This window comes from Eretmochelys imbricata, chromosome 11 (genome assembly GCF_965152235.1).
Source record: "Eretmochelys imbricata isolate rEreImb1 chromosome 11, rEreImb1.hap1, whole genome shotgun sequence".
In the NCBI taxonomy this organism is placed as follows: domain Eukaryota; kingdom Metazoa; phylum Chordata; order Testudines; family Cheloniidae; genus Eretmochelys; species Eretmochelys imbricata.
The window spans coordinates 36,097,550-36,117,105 of NC_135582.1; the positions used below are offsets into that span (position 1 = coordinate 36,097,550).

At 42.0% G+C, this 19,556-nt stretch overlaps 1 protein-coding gene across 1 annotated transcript in view; it reads right to left on the reverse strand.

The window, feature by feature from the left end:
* SLC38A11 (solute carrier family 38 member 11) overlaps positions 1-14,647 on the reverse strand; it is a 39,264-nt gene extending 24,617 nt beyond the window's left edge. The window contains exons 1-6 of the mRNA XM_077830365.1: positions 14,597-14,647; positions 10,295-10,412; positions 9,760-9,834; positions 4,152-4,286; positions 2,155-2,220; positions 507-613 (exon numbers count right to left, since the gene is read on the reverse strand). Coding sequence (XP_077686491.1) covers positions 507-613; positions 2,155-2,220; positions 4,152-4,286; positions 9,760-9,834; positions 10,295-10,412; positions 14,597-14,647 — 552 coding nt within the window. The remainder of the gene's footprint in view (positions 1-506; positions 614-2,154; positions 2,221-4,151; positions 4,287-9,759; positions 9,835-10,294; positions 10,413-14,596) is intronic.
* Between the last annotated feature and the right edge of the window lie 4,909 nt (positions 14,648-19,556).

Below are 19,556 nucleotides of genomic sequence, written 5' to 3' on the forward strand. Positions count from 1 at the left end.
GGACAGTAAGGTACTACCACATTGGGCCCTAAATTTGATGTGTGGTTTCTTTAGGAGGGAAGTAATAATTTAATCTCTCAGCTAACATGATGTTATTGGCTTGTATTCTGTTGTACTTAGGACTTCAGAACAAGTCCATCAGCACCAGAACTATTCAGTCATAATGTTAAATTCACACAATAGGACTCTTCAAATGTATTCTACTCTCCTAAAATGCACTGAAGGTTCAACATCCATTTAAGTCAATGGAAAGTCTCCCAATGATTTAAATGGGCAGTGAAACATGCCATGAAATCCCAATGAAAACAACAGGGAATACACGAAAGAAGGGAGAACAGAATAGAGATGTGTTTTGCAAAAGAAGATTTTAGCCTATCATGTGCTTTACTGTGCTGTAAAAAACTGTTGGCAGTGTAACTGGACATTCTCTAAAAATATAATAAGCTGCATTTAAAACAAAGATTTGATATAATTGAACCAAGATATTCATTGGCATTATGATTTACCTTTGCCAGTTTTGCTATGTCACGATAGAGAGACATAGGCAGGGTAAAGATGATGGTAATACACAGAATAATGACTTGGCGGTAAGTAAGTAAGTTATCAGGACCAACTAAAACAAAGGAAAAAATTATATATTTAGATTTCTCTAAGAAATGGATGTAAGGAACAGATAAGTTAGATTTGAAACCCTAGTAGCAATGTACTTTAGACCGTGCCCCAAAACTGAAATCAAGGAAACTCCTACAGATGTCAAGGTTAGGCATTACCTGGCCTTAGGATAGGTACACCTGCCCAGTGCATGCTCACAGGGATTTTGTGAGAATAAGTTGAGTACATGCCAACATACGTACAGTATTGTGTGCATCTAACTATGAAATTTCGACCCAACATGCATAGATATATTATAAACATCCGTCATGGGTGGGATTTTAGAAAGTGCTCAGTGTTGGCCAAACTACTCCCACTGAAATCAGTAGAGTTTTACCACTGACTTCAGTAGAACCCAGTTAGGCTAAAACTCAGTGGTTTTGAAAATCCCATCCTACCTGCACATATATAGCTTACAACAGAAAAATCTAGCCCTCCAACGTGAGGTCTGAAGCAACATCAAAGTTTCAGCTGGGTAATCCATCAGTCAAGAACAAACCCAAGAGTGTGTCTTGGCCCATTTACTCTTTGCTTGCATATGGCAGCAGACAGAATTTGATGTGCGGCTCCAAGTGAACCCTGGTTTTATTATTGGTAGTTTGCTCAGTTGAATAGGTTGGTATTGTTTTAACACTCATGCTGGGAAGTCAGATTTTTTTCCTGTGTATCAGAGGATATTTTATTTTTAAAAAATCTTTTAACAGGGCCACAATATTTTGGATTTATCATATTAGAGAATGTCCTAAGTGGTACATTTGTAATACATGTTCAGCTATGTAGAAATGTTATTGTTTAAACAGACATTAAAGAAACAATTTGCATACAATCTAACATTGATCAACAGAGGAACAACAGTTCTGGATGATTATCATAGCTGATACCATTAAGTCCCAGAGTGCAGGATATGCACTGCACTGGCTTAAGCCATGACCCTGCAATCATATGACTTGGCACAGGAATCTACTACAATCAGGTAGTAGGACTGGAGCTGTAGAGTGCAGGAGAAGCACATGTAGATATTAAAAATATATAAATAAGGTTCTTTTAGATTATTAGGAGACTGTACAATAGGTAATTCAGGGAGGAAACAAGGGCCATATTTACTTTAGACAGTGGTTCTCTACCTGTGGCCTGGGCCGCATGTAGCCCAATTAGCACACAGCTGTGTGTGCTAAAGGGAGCCCGTGTGGTGGGGTCTGGGTTTCCACCTGCCCCGGCGTAGTGTGTTGGGGCTGCCAGTCTTCCCCACGCGGCAAGCACCAGGGGTCCTGCAAGGTCTGGGGCTCCAAGCCAGGGTCGGCAGTCTGGAGCTGCTGCCCAGCCCCCAACCTCCAGGGCAGCCGCCCGGCCCCATGCAGCGGGAGTCCGGGGTTGGAGTCCGGGCTGCTGCTGCCCTGCCATCTGGCCCCTGCAGCCCAGGTAACACATTGTGGGCCGCAACTGCTTTAGACTGACACTCTACCTAGTTAATCTCACCCCAAAAAATGTTATATAACCACTTACCTCCAGGAATTGTTTGAAAAACTTTAGTCAAAGTGTCTCCTGTTATTATGTTGTAACTAATCATAGCTTTAAAAAAGAAAGATTGCTTTAATACACATCAGATATGATATAAAGGCCCAAACATATATTACAGACTTTTAGATTGCATGCAGCTGAAACCCTTGCCCCCCATCCTGGCTGCCTCTTTTTTGGCTGATTTTCTGATCTCCCTGCTGCATTCAGCTGCTCTTCACAGATCTCCTTTCATGTTTGTTTTAAAAGTTAAATCAAGAGTTACAGAAGCAAAACTAGGAGCATTAAGTAATAGATGTGAGGACTTGAAAGGGACCCAGACAGATGAGCAAGACAGTTGAATTTTGTGCCCAAGGACACTTACTTCAAAAGGGAAAAAAGGCTTTTATAATTGCCTCTGCTTTCAGCAGTGATTCACGGACAGTCAGACCACTTTCAACTTCTAGTTTCTATTAGAAAAACCAAATTATGTGCATTCAACAGTTCTTGTTTTATTTTTATAGCCAGTCCCATGGGATGCCAAATGCATGGAGCTGTATCACCACTTACTGTAACTTGTAAAATCAGCTATTGTCCATACTTGTTCAAGAACAGTAGTTGATTTTACGAGACACAGTGAGTGCCACTAAAACTGAACATTTGTCCATCTGCAGAGATCCAGTTCCACAGTGTCTCAGATTTAAAGATAGGAAGATACCAAGATTACTTCAAGTAGCTCTTACAGAAACACACATTTTAAATGGCAGCTGCTATTCACTATGTGGTGATGTGTGTCTAGATAAGTGAGAGCCGGACAGAGGCAGTAAGTTAAAGGTTCCCTAGCACTAGTGCAGAGTCACTGAACTCTATCCAATATAATGGCAGAGGGACTAAAAACGATAATGCAAAGAGAAAGCTAAAATACAGGGCTCCTCACTTAGGCATCCATTGACTTTATTAGGAACCTGAATAAGGACTGAAGGATTGGGGTCCAAATTTACACACACACATTTCTGAACTAGAAAAAATACACACATGTGGTCTTTATTACTCTATCTCCATTCATTTATACACACACAAATCCTACAAACACTTAACTTTACTACTGTGACAGTTCTGTTGGACTCCGTGGAATGGCTCAAGATAAACAAGTGCTTAAGTTACTAAGTCTTTGCAGGTTACTTCCATGGTCTTTATTATCCTCCTCTATTTTCTCTGATAAAGCAACTATTATTTTCCATACAGAAAGATTATGGGCCAAAGTTTTCCAAAGTAACTAGTGATTCTGGGTGCCTCTATTTTTGAATGCCCAACTTGACATGTTAAAGGGGCCTGATTTCCAGAAAGGGCTGATCACCCACTCTGTGGATTTCAGACCCCTTTAATGTACCTCATGTTGAACACCCAAAAATGGAAGCACCTGAAATTACTACTCACTTTGGAAAATCTTGGCCGTGGTCAATAGAACAGATTTTTACATTTAAAAAAAAAAGATAAAGAACCATATATTGAGGCAGTAGTCTCACATATGTGTTCTTTCCAACACACCCGGACCTATCACTGGCCCTTGAAAGCACAAGGTTCAAATATAACTAGAGTGAAATCCTGGCCCTACTGAATTCAATGGAAGTGTGGACAGTGACTTTAATCGAGCCAGGATTTCACTTTTTAGAATGTATATGATAACCTGATTAAATACATATTAGCATGTTTTCTTATTTCAAGTAAGCAAATATTACAAGACAAACTCTGAAGCTTTTGATTGTTCTATAAAGATGTTGTTTATTAAAAGGATTTATTTTCTTGGGTTTTTCATGAGAGTCATGAAAAAATTGCCTAAGGATAGGCAATATTTCCATTTTCCTTGCCAAAATAATGAAAAACAAACTAACTCTTTTCATGGGTCCGTTTCTAAGTATTTTTAACTTCAACAGTATATCCCTCTGGTAATTCAAAAAGGATCATTAATTATAAGTTTACAATATATAACTTTATAATGATCTTACCAATAAATGGATATAAAAACTGTAGTGTTGAGAGAATTAGGTATCCTATAAAACCATATGATTTATTGACCAGTTCCTGGTAGCTGTTCGTACCAGAGAGGTTTCCTCCTTTAATCAGTAATATAATGGAATAATCTGTTAAAATAATATAGAAGTAATATTTGAGACCGTAATTTTTCTATGTTCTAAAGAAATAGTTTGCAAAGTATTTTAAAAAAAAAAGCAACTATAGTCAACAGGAAGGGGAAGGGAAAGGAAAACACTGTGGTTCAGTGTGTGCATATGCCCAGCTATCATCCTCTGGAAAGAGAGGGATTTGCAGGCCTATGGTTGTGGCATTCCAACTGTCAGAGATCCCTGAGAATCCAAAGAGAATTGGAAGCCCATCTTTCCTGCCCAGGGACTATGTAACCCACCCTTTCTCCCTCTCTAGTAGTGGTTACAACACCTATAGAAGTTGGTGAGCCTGCTACAGCCTTGGCTAACAGAGCAAGGTCTTTTAGCCCAGGCAGTACAGACTCATGCTTTTAGGACCAGAGGGCCCAAGGTCAAAAAACTATCCAGTAGCACAGCATTATGGGTAGCAGCCCCAGACAATGTGCCTGTTTCCTAATACAGCAATGTATACTGCTTACAGGCCCCTACAAGTGCCCCACCATATTTTTTTAAAAGGGCACTTCTCTCATTAAATAATTGATATAGTGATTAACAAAAAAACCCAGCAAAAGTGTTACTAAATACAAACAGTATGAACCATTTCTAAAACTATCTGTGCCAGGGTCCTCAAGCTTTCCCACTAAGCTGTTGCTCTTTCCCAATCACCAACAGATGCAAGATACCCGATCCTTTCAGTTGCAACTGCAACTACCTATTTGACATGTTGGGGTTTCCCTCCTCCCCAGCCCACCACTGCAGCTCTTCCTGTTCTGGCAGCCAGTGAAGAAACCTAGCTGCCACTCCTACCACCACTGCTTATTCGATGGGCAGGAAAGATGGGGCCCACATCCCACTACTATGTCATGTGGACCAGGGCCTCCATCTTCTCAGGATGGCTGCTGCTTGTCTGGCTTTGAACCCTTTCCTAGAGCATTGGGCCCTGTATGTGGAGAGGGGCCTTGCCAACATACACCTGTGAAGTAGAGGACTTTATAATCTCCCCCTCCTGCACATATTCCTCTATTGGGGTGAGAGAAAAGCCACTGAGATCTCCCTCCTGGTGGACAGACCACAGCCCACCTGAAGAGAAAGACTGGTGGGCTCATAGAGGAGCAAAGTCCTAAGTCCCCTGAAAAGGAACAGCAGCAGCAAACTAGACTTCCTCTGCTCTCTAGCCTGCCCAAAGACAGAATGCAGGTCAGGCAGGAGAGAACCCGCAACCCACCTGAAGACTGGCACCAGGTTTCCCCCACCATTCCAAAGGGCTCTTATGCAGATGGTATATGTCACCTTATCTTGAAGAGTGGAGAAACACAGGAACCCTATGTGTGGGTTTGGCTAGAGCTCTGGATTATTTTAATCCACTACTAATTGATGGGTTGTGCTTTAGTTTGGGGGCTTTGGGGTGTGTGTGAGAATGACCTGTTTTTAATTCACCTTTACTTTTTACTTAATTTCTATATTTATGTTTTGTCTTTTATATTCATTTTACTAGACACAAATAACATTTATACACGAAGATTTATTTTATCACAGAGACCAGGGATTGAATGCACATGAAAATGAATTATGCTCTTATCCAAGACAATACCACTTCAGGAAAGAATTAATAATACTGATAGAATTACTTCCAGACCAAACCTCAACCATTTCTGAAGTATACTTTGGCACCTTTACCTAAGCATAGCTTGAACTAACACTAAGAATTAGCTACAGTAGACTGCTGGAACAATTTTTATAATGGGGTTCTGCTGATGGAAACCATGTATTTGGTGTTTGTTATTACTACTTCAAGTCAGGGGGTGGAGCAGCACCCCTAGTTCCAGCACCAATGGTTGGCAATGCTGAGATGTTCTGGTGAGGACGAGCTACAATGCAGAAGTTACTGCCCTAGTGCTGATAAGTTTTGCCAGGTAGTTCTGCCTTGCCTTGCCATCCCATTTCTATTCAGGTTTCAATCTGTCTGTTGTCTACGTGCAATACGCTCTAGTAGCTAGTAGCTTTTCCTTTCAGCGAACAGCATCAGTATTTATCATCTCCTGGCAGATGTTAAAACTGCAGGGCTTGTTTGAAACACTGCTTAGTATAGTTATAAAATGCCAACAGATAAGTGCCTAATTCAATAACATTTCACATATCCTTTATTAATTCTTCACAATGATTAAATAGGGAATTTGTATGACATGTTAATAAGGACACAGAATCCAGAGAGATTCCCTTAAGCATGTGGAATTCACGTAAAATATACACACATCCATTATAATTGGTAGCAAACAGCCCCCTTGCAGATATTCAGGGATGCACAACATTAATTATTCTGTATTCTGAGCTGCCCTGTACAAGAAATTATAGCAATGGATCTTAGAATCATAGAACTTAGAGATGGAAAAGTGCAGAATTGTTCTTAGTAATTAAAATTAAAAAAAGAAAAGAAAAGAAGCCACAGAAAACAATTAAAAAAACAGTTAACATTGTTTAGTGACAATATATTTACCAATCATATCATTTTAAAACAAGGACATTAAATGCACAAAACTATATTAATATACTTTATGGGGGATTTTAAGCAACATTAGAAGTCAATAAATTCAGAAGTATATTTCCCACCACAGTAACTGTATCATGGTTACTTGCACAGAACACATTAAGGGCCCAATCCTTAATATGCCAGAATGCTGAGGCACACAAACTCTCATGTTTTGGACATATGACTCTATGCAGTAATGCAAAATACTATATACTCAGATATGCAAGGGAGCTGAGTCAGTCATTATAGAATTTTTTTTTAAATTCCTGGTCTTTGTGCATGCAACCAAAAATTCCATTAAAATGGGGGGGGGTTGGCCATCAGACATAATGAGAATTCTTGGTATTCAGTAGTATAAACATGTTGCCTTTGGGCCAAATCCTGACTTTATGGCCCCTTTATGTAGTATTTGTAAGCCACAGAAATATACCCTATAAACATATTTAGTACAGTGCAAAAGTACTACTGTAACCATGATTTTTATTGATACAGGGGTGAATTTTCTGTTTGTTATGGCTTATAGCATCAAGGATGATTCACTGCTTGTTATACTACATTGTACTTCTGTAAAGAGATGCTTCCTTATGACTATGTTTTCAGTATACTAACGTAACACTTATCTCTCATAGTGTACTTACAGATTTTTTTTTTAAATGAAGATTTCATTTCACAGATATTCATGGCATGAGATACACTTGACACTAACCCTTTCAAGAAAAGTTTGCTGAAAACTATCATGCACAACACATAACTGATAGATTGTGAAGTGCTCATGTATGGTAATGATTAAAGTGCCTTTTGGATTCTTACCCAAAAATCAGTTATGAACATTAAATCATGATTTATATCCTAAAATTATTAATTAACACTATAAAAACACTATTTTTTTTAATCATGGCTTCCAATCCACTAGAGTGATTCAAGAAGACATCTTTTAAAATCTGCTACTACACATCCTAATCTGTAACTTTACATTTTTTGTTGTTGTTGTTAGAAATGGTCTTCCTGCAGCGTATGCTTACTACAACAGTCCTTTTTGCTAAACAAAATTCTCTCTTCTTGTGTAATTTTTTTATTTGATAACAATGCCCACCTTAAAAGTATTCTGTGGTATATTTTTCCATTTAGAAGCAGAATTCTATTGGCATGTTGTTTTATAATTATCAACAGCGCAACAAAAATTGTGGAATTCATGAAAAAAACCACTTCCAGCTAGAACAGTGGTGTCCATCCTGTGCATTTGAATCTCTTAAGTTCTGACCATTAATGGTGACTATAGTCAGAAGAAAATTTGTATTTGATTATAAATAGAGCCATACTCTTCAGCCTAAATCAGTTCCATCCCTACGCCTTCTAAACTGCCTGCCACTGCTTTGCCAGCTGAGAACTGTGGGTACGTTTCTGCTTCCTTTGCACAGCTTAAGTGGTGCCAAAGATGCGGAATAGGGCAAAGATTCAGCCTCAAACTACTAATGTTGGGCCATTGACCTCTGAGATATTATTGTTATGGTGGGAGTCACCAAATGTTGCTGTTACAGAGTTTTTCAAGATCTTTTTCCTACCATGAGAATACTATTCAGTTTCCTGATATGGTTTCAAATCAGGACCTAGGAACAGGTGTCTGAATTGAGTAATCTCAGCTCTTCCCTACAACAAATAGTTATTTTGATATTTCCTAGGGATAAATTCCTGATTATTAATGAAAGTAGCTAGGGAGACGGCCTTTGGTACAGGAATTTTAAAAATGTGCTAAGGTGGCCTGGATGAATGGGTAATATTTTGGGGGTGACTTAAATTTCTGTTTAACCCAACAATTATTATGAATAGTTATATTTGGGCTCCAGTCTTGTTTGAAGTTTACACAGTGTTTAGATTGTCTATTGTTTACCCAGTTGATTGTGTCTTTTGATTGTGATGCGTAATTATAATAAGTCAAATGAGGGAAAACTAATCCACACAATTTTGTAGTTGTTTTACAGAACTTTAGAACTCACCCTTTTGTGTTTTATGTTTCCATATGAATTTTAATAGTGCATCCTGCCATGTTTTAGTGGTGTATCAAGGATACCAAGAGGGATGAACTGAAACAAATATAAAAACTTCTGGTGGACAATAACTGCATCTTCACCTAGACTACCCTACCTATCCAAGAATTTCATATTTGTTCCATTCTTCCAAGTTCTATTATTTTATTCAATGTTAGAGGGTAATTTGTCTTAAAAAGATTTTTGTTTCTCCACAATATTTATTCCTAAATATTTTAAAGATTCCTTTACCCACTTAAATTTATGTGCCACAGCATGTTTGGGGATCAGGTTAAAAAGGCTGGTCACAAGGCATATTCACATGGAGAACTTACAAAAAGAGTCCCATTGAAGCCAGTGTGGTTTACTTAGGAAAGTAAATGCTTATCATGGAATTCTGCAATTTGGCCCTTTATGAATGAAACCTATGGGAATTTAGGTCAATTTTTGTTGAAATTATCATATAACAACTTATTTTTAACTTATTAGTTGAAACTAATAAGTTTTAATCAATGCTGTGATTTTGGAACACAAATGGTGTACAACTCACTTGAGGATCAGGGCCTTATTTAGCATAGAAACTTTTTAATACAAACAAGTGATTTGTAAGAATAACCCTTATTTATATCTCGCACTATCATACCCTAGTCTAGGAAACTAGACTTCCCGCATAATGAATCTCCCACAATAAACAGCTTTAAATATTGTACAGCATAATTCTCCACTCTTGCTAATCTGCTCAGAAGATTAATGAGGTAAGTAAAAAAAAAAACCCTCTTCCTTTAATATAAAGTTTTGATTCACAGACATTCTTATTTAGTTATTATGAAGTTCAACTGAAGCTAATTTTTGCAAGACTAGTTACATTGTCACTTTAATAGAGCAACTGCTTTCATGGTACCTGTGATATAGGCAACACCAACTAAAAGCAATATTCCTAATGGAAAACCAGCTTGCTTCATTGAATAAGGCAGTCCTGTGAATAATGAAACAAACAAAAGATTAGAGAAAAGCCTTTTTAAATACTTTCTATTTATTTGTGGTGATCTTGTTGTAAAGGAAGCAGTCTGTTAAAAAAAAAAGTCTATTATTTATTCCCAAAACAGGAACAAACAGTTTAAAGTTCCTCAGCACTGTCCTATATGTATACATCAGACTTGAGAGGGATCATTTTTGAGGGCAAAGGGTAGTTCAGTCTTAAGTCCACCCAGTACTTGATCTCTCTGCTGGCTCTGCTAACAAGGTTACACATTATTCAACACAATGGGGCCTCTGATTTCATTTGGCAAATGTAATGTTTTCACAATACAAATACATTATAATAATACCATAGTCACAGCAGTAAAATAATGTGAGAAAAACATGTTTTTCACACAACTGGAGATTTATACATATATGAAAGGGTGATTAGACTAAAGGAAGAAAAGTGTATTTACCTATTATTCCCGATCCTATGATAGAGTTGATAACATTAAAACCAGCTGATGGGAGATCACTGTTTCCTCCTTTAGTCCTAGGCTTACAAACCAAGGCCGTTCTGTCATCTGTTTCTATCTATTCCAATAAGAGAATATTAGTGTTATACAAAAACATATTAGACTAATGGAGAACAATTATGTCAGACATGTTTTGAGTCTTACTAAGTTACAGAAGTATGCTTTATCAATCTTCTGCAGCTTGTTTTGTTCTGACTAGATATCAGTTGAGTCTGGATCCACATAAGCTTTAAAAGTGGGATGATGGCCAAAGATCTGTTCTCAGTGAGATTTTGGCCCCCAAAGGATGAAATATCATGGAATCAATCAGGTATTCTTCCAAGATTTCAGTCACATCTGACCAAGCAGTAGAAAATAAGCCACTTCTGATTTTGGATCAGTCCCAGAACGAAAATCAGAGAGATGGATTCAATTCCAAGAATTTAAACCAGAATCTGAAGAAGTGCTGACTCAAGAAGTGATGACTTTTTTCTGCTTCTAATAATTTCTTTCTCAACCAAAGTTTTAGACCACAGTGAATAGCTAATTGATATTAATAAAATTGGCTTGCCCCAGTAAACTGCCATGTGAAAGACCCAAATTCAAGGCAAAGCTTAGACTCTCACTGCAGTAGCCAGTAGTTTTGCAGAGATAATGTTCTCAGCCTCTAGATCAGGGGTTCTCAAACGGGGGGGCCAGGACCCCGCAGGGAACATTATTACATGGAGGGTCGTGAGCTGTCAGCCTCCACCCCAAACTTCGCTTTGCAGCCAGCATTTATAATGGTGTTAAATATATAAAAAAGTGTTTTTAATTTATAAGGGGGGTCACACTCAGGGGCTTGCTATGTGAAAGGGGTCACCAGTACAAAAGTTTGAGAACCACTGCTCTAGAAGGTTCATATTAGTCTAAGCACATCCTTCTCTTAGAGAGGCAATACACTGTCCAGGAAAATATAGTCCCATCAACCAGGAGATCAATAAATGCAGTGATATGTAATTAAAAGGAGGAACATAAATTTAATGAAGAAAATGGCAATTCAGAATTAAAGTATGATGATTTAGCTTGTACACACCATGATACTGAAATCACCATCTCAGAGAGGTAGGAGCTTGCTAAATATATACATGAGTAAGACTGTCACGGAAGGCACAGATTCCATGATTTTCTGGGACCTCCGTGACTTCTGCAGCCAGCAGGTGCGACTGACCCCAGGGTTGCCCGAGCAGCTCGAGAGGCCCCGGAGCCAGACACACCAGCCCCCCTGCAACCTGTGATGGACAGGTCCTGGGCCGCCCCCGGCCAGCAGCGGCTGCGGTGGTCCTAGGCCACCCCCTGGCAGCAGCATGGCAGTCTCAAGCTGGCAGGTTCGCCCCCACCCCCAGTACCAGCGGGCACCCCGGAGGCCCCCCTCCAGAACAGCAGCTGTGCCCCTGGAGCCCCCCAGAAAAACAAATATTTAGTCAGGGGTATATAGTACAAGTCATGGACAGGTCACGGGCCATGAATTTTTGTTTATCACCTGTGACCTGTCCTTGACTTTTACTAAAAATGCCCATGACTAAATCTCAGCCTTACACATGAGACAGTACAAAAAATAATTCAGCTCAGATGCCTGTAGCCAACACCGCTAAAAAAAAAGTTAAATATGACTGATAAACCAAAGATTGATTTACTTCATAGGAATCTGTGCAGTGCCATAATCTGACAAGAATGTAAAACCATCACAACAGAATTAAGTGGCTACATGCAATTCTTCAAAGTTGCCTGCTGTTGACAGCAGTGTACACCATCAGCACTTCCACTGGACTGGAACAATTTAGGCTCTCTCTTTTGTATTAGGTATTTGCATGTTTCTTTGCATTCTTGCATTCTTTGTATTTGCACGTTTCTTTCCACCATTTCTTGAACCAAAAATATTTTTTGCTTACTCAAAAAATTGTACTATACAAGTCAGAAATTCATTCTTAATTTTATTGTCTCATTTCCAGATCGCTGCTTAACATGCAAAATACAAATTTCTACCTAATCTTTAGAACAAGTGATTGTCGTCAGACTGCATTGGTACCCCTGTAAAGCATCCATTAAATATAAATCCTTATAGTCAAGCTTTGTGGAAATGGATGGACTAGCCTGGACATGACCCTTCTTAACATTTTTACTATTGCAGAACTGGCCTTCAGTCTTGGCAACAGTCTCAATAAAGCATCTCAGAAATCAGTAGAATGCTAGACTGTATTTGGTACACATGGGAGAGGAAAAGCCCATGTTAAGAGATGTATGTCCAACAAATCTGATTCTTTAAAAGTTATCAATTTGTGTCAGATACAGCAGGATGTAGTATATTAAATTAATAGTTTATTCTAGGGCTGTCAATTAATCGCAATTAACTCACACGATTAACTCAAAAATAATTGTGATTAAACATAGTTTTAATCACACTGTTAAACAATAATAGAATACCAACTGAAATTTATTAAATATTTTTGGATGTTTTTCTACATTTTCAAATATATTGATTTTAATTATAACACAGAATACAAAGTGTACAGTGCTCACTTTATATTATTTTTATTACAAATATTTACATTGTAAAAAACAAAAGAAATAGTAGGGAGGAGAGATAGTTGCCTATATAAGACAAAGGCCCTAATATTGGGATGGTCCCAATAATATAAGGACATCTGGTCACTCTACCTGAAAGTGAGAACAGGCATTCACATGGGTGGCACTTTTGTCTGAGTGATTGGCTGAACAAGAAGTAGGACTGAATGGACTTGAAGGCTCTAAAGTTTTACATTGTTTTATTTTTGATTGCAGTTATTTTTTGTACATAATTCTACATTTGTAAATTCAACTTTCATGATAAAGAGACTGCACTACAGTACTTGTATTAGATGAACTGAAATATTTTTTACAGTACAAATATTTTTAATCAAAAATAAATATAAAGTGAGCACTATACACTTTGTATTCAGTGTTGTAACTGAAATCAATATATTTGAAAATGTGGAAAACATCCAAAATATTTAAATAAATGGTATTCTATTATTAACAGTGTGATTAATCATGATTAATTTTTTAATCGCTTGATAACCCGAGTTTATTCTGATCACATGTTTACCGCATTTCGTGCATTTTCATGTTGGATAAAATGGGAACTTATTCTTGTCTTGGGATTCTTACATCCCATGAAGTGAGCTGTAGCTCACGAAAGCTTATAGTCAAATAAATTTGTTAGTCTCTAAGGTGCCACAAGTACTCCTTTTCTTTTTGTGGATACAGACTAACATGGCTGCCACTCAGAAACTTTAATGAATTTTCTCCCCTTAGATATTCATGTGAAAAACAAAGGCTTAGGCGACTGATCTTCAGACGCATCAAGCACCCCACAGCTCCTGTGAGCTGTTCCAGGTGACAAAAGAAGTGTGTGTTTCGGTGTGGTGGGAGGAGTCAGGATTAAATCTCAGGCCGCCTGACTTCTGCTGCTGTGTTTTATCTTTCCTTCCCTATATTGCTCATGTGGAGCCACTGAGATGAAAAGAGATTACCAGGAGCAGTTATTTCTGGTGACTGCCCACGGAAGACTTTGAAAGTCTATTTACGAACAGTTCTGTTGCTAGCAACAATTTTTATAGCTTTTCCTCTTTTCCATTTTATTTTTATAACTACCTCTCCTAGCATCATTTGTACTAAAACAGCTGTTTAGTGAAGCCTACACCTAATTAAATATTGACATTGACAGTCTTTTCCCAATCCTTAATCATAAAGGTGAACGAGTAGATCGTGCCTGAGCTTGTACACTTTCTGGAAAGTTTTGCAAAGCTTATTTCCTGTCTTAAAGCGTGTTCAAAGCAAATGCAGAAAAGTGCCTTTAAATAAATAAGTGAAGGACTTTAAACGAGAAATGTAGCTGGGTGAAGAGCAGGCTTGGGTTCGTTTCTTCTGTCCACACCAAGGAAAGAGTTCGCTGTCAGACACGGAGCTCCCAGGCCAAGCAATAATAGGAGGCTTTCAAAGCGTTGGGAGTGAGACTGTTGCATGCAATACCCCCCCCACCACAAAAATCATACATACACACACCCCGCCCGTACCCCTCAAGTTCTGCGTCTCCAAAAGCCAGCAACTTGAAACACGACCCGCAAATTCTGGTCTGCAGGAGGCTGAGCTAACGGCGCTGCCTGCCTCCAGCCGGCAAAGAAGGGCGGCGGGGGGTGAGTTTGTAGCAAGCCAGCGACACTGACCCCAACTTCCCCGCGGTACCTGGTGAGCAGGGCTTGGCAGCGGGCGCTCCCGCCTGGTGTGCTGCTCCATCGCGGGGCGACGGACGAGCCAGGCTCCCGGAGGAGCAGCAGCCGGCGGTCCCGCCGGGAGTCCCGTCTGCGGCTGCCCAAGGGCGCCCCTGACTGCGCTGACTGGTTGCCCGGCCCAGAGCCTGCCGGCAGCCGCGACACGGAGCTGCGGGCCCGCGGCGGGCTCCCAGGCCACGTGCCGCGCGGGAGGTGCGGACGCCCCCCCGTCGCCCCCCGGGTTGTAGGGCGGTGGGTGAGCTCCGGGGTGGAGCGCTCAGCGACAGCGTGAAATGTACATTCAGCAGGGGAGAGGTGCCCTGGGGCAGGGAGTCGGTGTTTTGCCCACAGACAGAGGCAGGGTGGTTAAGATAGGGAAGGGCTGGTGAGTAAATTAAGGCTCTGGAAGTTTAGGCTGTAAAACAGAACACAGGGGAGGGGAGGCAATGCAGCCAAGCCCGCTGAGCCAAGGGTACATTCAGAAAGGGGGGGGGGGGTGGGGGTGGAGGTGAAAAGAAGGGGCCAAAACCCAGGGCAGGGGTAGCTGTGGGCAGGGGTGAAAGCGGCCGGTAGGGGCCGGTTCTGGGTACTGGTGAGAACCCGCACCGGCCGGTACCCAGCCCACATTAATGCGCTTTAATGCCCCTGCCCCTTTTGCCTGCCCTGTTGGTGACCCTGCTGGTAGGGGCTGTACCGGCGGGGCCGCCACCCGCGGGGGCGGGAGGGGCCGGGGGAAGGGGCAGCAACGTTAAAGCGCCGCAGCGGCACAGGGCTGTCCTTAAAGCGCTGCCCCTTCCCCCTGTCGGCGGCCCTGCCGCTAGGGTCCCTACCAGCGGGGTCGCCAACAGGGGAGGCAAAAGGGGCAGGGACATTCAAGCGCTGCCACAGCAGCGCTTTAAGGATGGTCCTTTGCCGCCGCGGCGCTTTAATGTTGCTGCGCCGCCCTCCCCCCGTCGGCGGGGGGCGCAGCAACGTTAAAGTGCTGCCGCGGCAAAGGACCCTGCGGCACTTTAACGTTCCTGCCCCTTTTACCCCCCCCTCCCCCCCAGGCCGCCAACGGGCGCGGAGGGGAGCAAAGGGAGCAGCTGCACTGGGACCAGCGATTTAAAAGGGCCTGGGGCTCCGGACACCGCTGCTACTACAGCAGCAATGGCATCCGGAGCCCTGGGCCCTTTAAATCAACACAAGAGCCCTGAAGGGCGCGGGCCAGCCAGACTGGAAGCGCTGGCGGGGGGATGCTGACCCCCCCCCAGCTCCACCCCTTCCACCCGCGGCCCTGCCCCTTCCAGGAGCCAGAGCCCCCCGGCCCTGGTAGGTGGTCTCAGTTACTTTCACCCCTGGCTGTGGTAAAAAGAAGTTCCCAGTCACATAGCACTTATGTGGACCCATCACCTTAGTATCTGAGCACCTCACAAGGTCTAACCTATTTCTCCCCACAGCCCCTCAGTGAGATAGAGCAGTGCTGTTATCCCCGTTGTACAGATGCAGCACTGAGGCACACACAGACTAAAGGCCAGATTTTCAAAGGTATTTAGGCAGCTAGTGGGATTTTCAAAAGTGCCTAGAAAGTTAGGTGCTTTGTAAACCCCACTAGATGCTTAGCTGCATCTTTGGGTGCCTAAAAGGTTTTGAAACTCTGTTTAAGGCATTGCCCTGAGGTCATGCAGGAAGTCCATGGGGGAAGTAGAACGCAGGTCTTTCAGGGCTAGCGTGCAGAGGGACTGAGCCCACCAATGGGGAAAGCAGAGCTGCTTCCTGTACCCTTAGCTTCACACTCCCCCCAGCACAAGGGGCAGATTTGGGGGGGCACAAGCCTGAGCAATAGCTGGAGAAAGGGTAGGGTCAGCGGCTGCACACAGTGGTGGGAGAACTAGACAGGCAGAAGAGTAGACCAGAGTCAAGGTGTGTTGTTTTCACACACCCCTGCAGGATTTCCCTCAGAGGTAAAAATAAACAAATAGCGTGCCCCCATACTCCCTGTGCAGGGATCAACTCTGGGAAGTTCGGAGCATCTCCAAATAGTTATAAAAACCATTTTAAGCCCGGCTTCTGCATCCGGACCAGTGTGTAGGGATGTGCCTGTGCAGAGCCCTCTTGAAATCAAAATCCGATTAAGTTCAGGTGTGCTGCTCACAGAAGCTAAAGCCAACAGTTGCATCTCATTTTGGAGCATCAGAGCCCATGAGCAGGGACTGTGTCATTCTATGAGTGTGCAAAAACCTTATACAAGAGGGCCTTTATCTTGATATTGGTTCCTAGATTTAACCCCAGTGAAAATAATAATAGAGAGCTGGGTCCTGCAATGAGCTTCCTGGGGCTAGGTGCCTGTGCCCAGGTGGGGCTCATTGCAGCCTTTGAGCCACAGTATTCAACGTTGTTTTGGAGTGGGTTTGGAAAGGCACATGCTCCCATTTTCGTTAACTTGAAATACCATTGCACTGGTCCCTCAGAAATTAGGCTTCTGTGTGTTTCTGGGAATTTATGAAACCCTGAATTTGTAAAACTTTTGTTTAACTCTACAGTACAATGAAAACCTACAGGGGATGTGACTAACACCTGCTGTAAGGTCATATCTGTTCATGAACAGCAGTTTTCTACCTACTTCATGTAATTTATTAGGTATATGTACATAGTTATTGGATTGCTACTTTTGTTCTCCTAAAATAGGCCAAATTAGTATAGAAAACATCTACTAAGTATCCCATAATTCATGCAAGTCCCTGGAAGAAGAAAACATCAAATTAAAACCTGACTAAGGATACAGTAAAACTATAGAAGCAAAATTCCTGGAAAAACAGTATTTATTAATAACAATGTGATTTTGATAGATGCTGTTTCCAAGTACAGCAGACTGGAAGAGCCATAAACTCCAATTCTTGGGAAAATGAATGAGTATAAACAATATAGATGTTAAATAATGATAAATAAATAAAGTAGTTTAACATCTGACTTGCTCACAATGTGTGTAGCAAGCACCATGCTGTCACCGTGCAAGAAAAATAATTGAATCTCAGTCTGCAGGCAGGAAGAAAAAACAAACCCAGGTGCTATTATTAACAGGGGAACTGACATTAAAGGGGTGTTTAGGTCCTGCAGTAGTCCAGGATAATGTGACAATTGGCCAATTTAACTCGTGTTTCTGACAGGAATGTACACTTTCAGATTTAATTAATAGATTATAATGTTGACCTTTTCCCATGATGATTGTACTTCTTCAGTCAGATGATAGGCTTGAAAAAACAGATCACAATGCCACTGACCTTTTAACTTTCGGAAATGTAGCATATTTTGAGGAATCATGTCACCACCCTCTGTTGAAATTAGAATCTCAGCCTCCTGGTTCTTTTCAAATATAAGTGCAATTCCAATATACAGTTACGTTTATTATTTGGCAGTAAAATAGTACATCTTGTGAGAGAATGTAGTTGCTCTACTTGGGCCCTGGTACATAAGGTGATAGGAAAGTGAAATTGTAGTTCTAGGTGGTCAGGAAAGGAGCTAAGTCAGGGGTGGGCAAACTTTTTGGCCCAAGGGGCACATCGGGGTGCGAAACTGTATGGAGGGCCAGTTAGGGAAGGCTGTGCCTCCCCAAACAGCCTGGCCCCTGCCCCCATCCACCCCCTCTTCCTGCCCCCTGCCTGCCCTCCCCCGAACCTCCACCCCATCCAACCACCCCCTGTCCCCGACTGCCCCCCCCGGGACCCTCTGCCCCTTATCCAACCCCCCAACCCCCTTACCAGGCCGCTCAGAGCAGCATGTCTGGCCCCCACGCTGCCTGGCCAGAGCCAGACACGCTGCCGCGCTGCCCTGCCCAGAGTGCTGCCCGTACAGCGGCATAGCTGTGGGGAAAGGGGGACAGCATGGGAGGGGCGGGGACTACCCTCCAGGGCCAGGAGCTCAGGGGCTGGGCAGGACGGTCTAGCAGGCTGGATGTGGCCCACGGGCCATAGTTTGCCCACCTCTGAGCTAAGTGATGTGTTGCTGGAGAGAGAGTGTATAGGACTGACTGACAAGCCTGAGGTTGTAGTGAGCTATACACAAGCATTTGGAAGGTAATATATTTTCAGTATAGAATTAAAATAGGAAAACCACTGATGAAAGTTTTTTGATATCTCACTGATGACAGAGTGATACCAGATGATTCTGGAATGGCCAGAATACCCCAAGACGTTCACTTCCAGGGAGTGTCACTCCTGGTGAGTGGAGCGTGGGGGCAATGTTGTTAATTCAAGATGAAACCTTTCAAAGTTGTACGTCTGCATGATCTAAGGAGAGCCCCAAATCCATGGATGTGCAGCTGTCTTGTATAGATGATTCATTCACTGGCCCTCTCCTGCCAACAGAAAGGTTCCAAAAGAAAGTATGATATCCCTGACCTTGTGTCTGTTTACCTGCTTAGTAGTAACTGCAGAAGAGACTCTGGAGGAGTTAACACGGCCTCAAGTAATGTTAATTCCGGGTGGAAAGTCTGCATAGAAACCCCCCATCTTCCTCTTTCTGCAGTTCTACACCAACATCTTTGTGAAGCTCCTTCCACATGGGAGTCCAGGAGAGAGGCTTGTGCAGAGACCCAGGAAAAGGCAACTTTGCCACTGAGGCACTATTCCCCTTTCCCTGCACTCAGGATGAGTTCTATTTAGGTAGGTTTCAGAGTAGCAGCCGTATTAGTGTCCCCTTCACTTATGTAAGCAGAAGGGCTTATCTGGGCTTTAGGAAGTAGTGAGTAATTCAGTACAAAACAGTAGGAAGCAGTGTGGTCTTTTGGTCAAAGCTCTGAACTAACAATCCAGAGAGCTTGGGACTGATGGTCTTTCACAATAGCGTAAATCAGGAGCAAATCCAGAAGAATGAGACACTAGAATAGACTCTACTCCTGGCTCTTATGCAGATGTCCTGTGTGTGCTTGGGCAAATAACATCACCACTCTGTGCTTC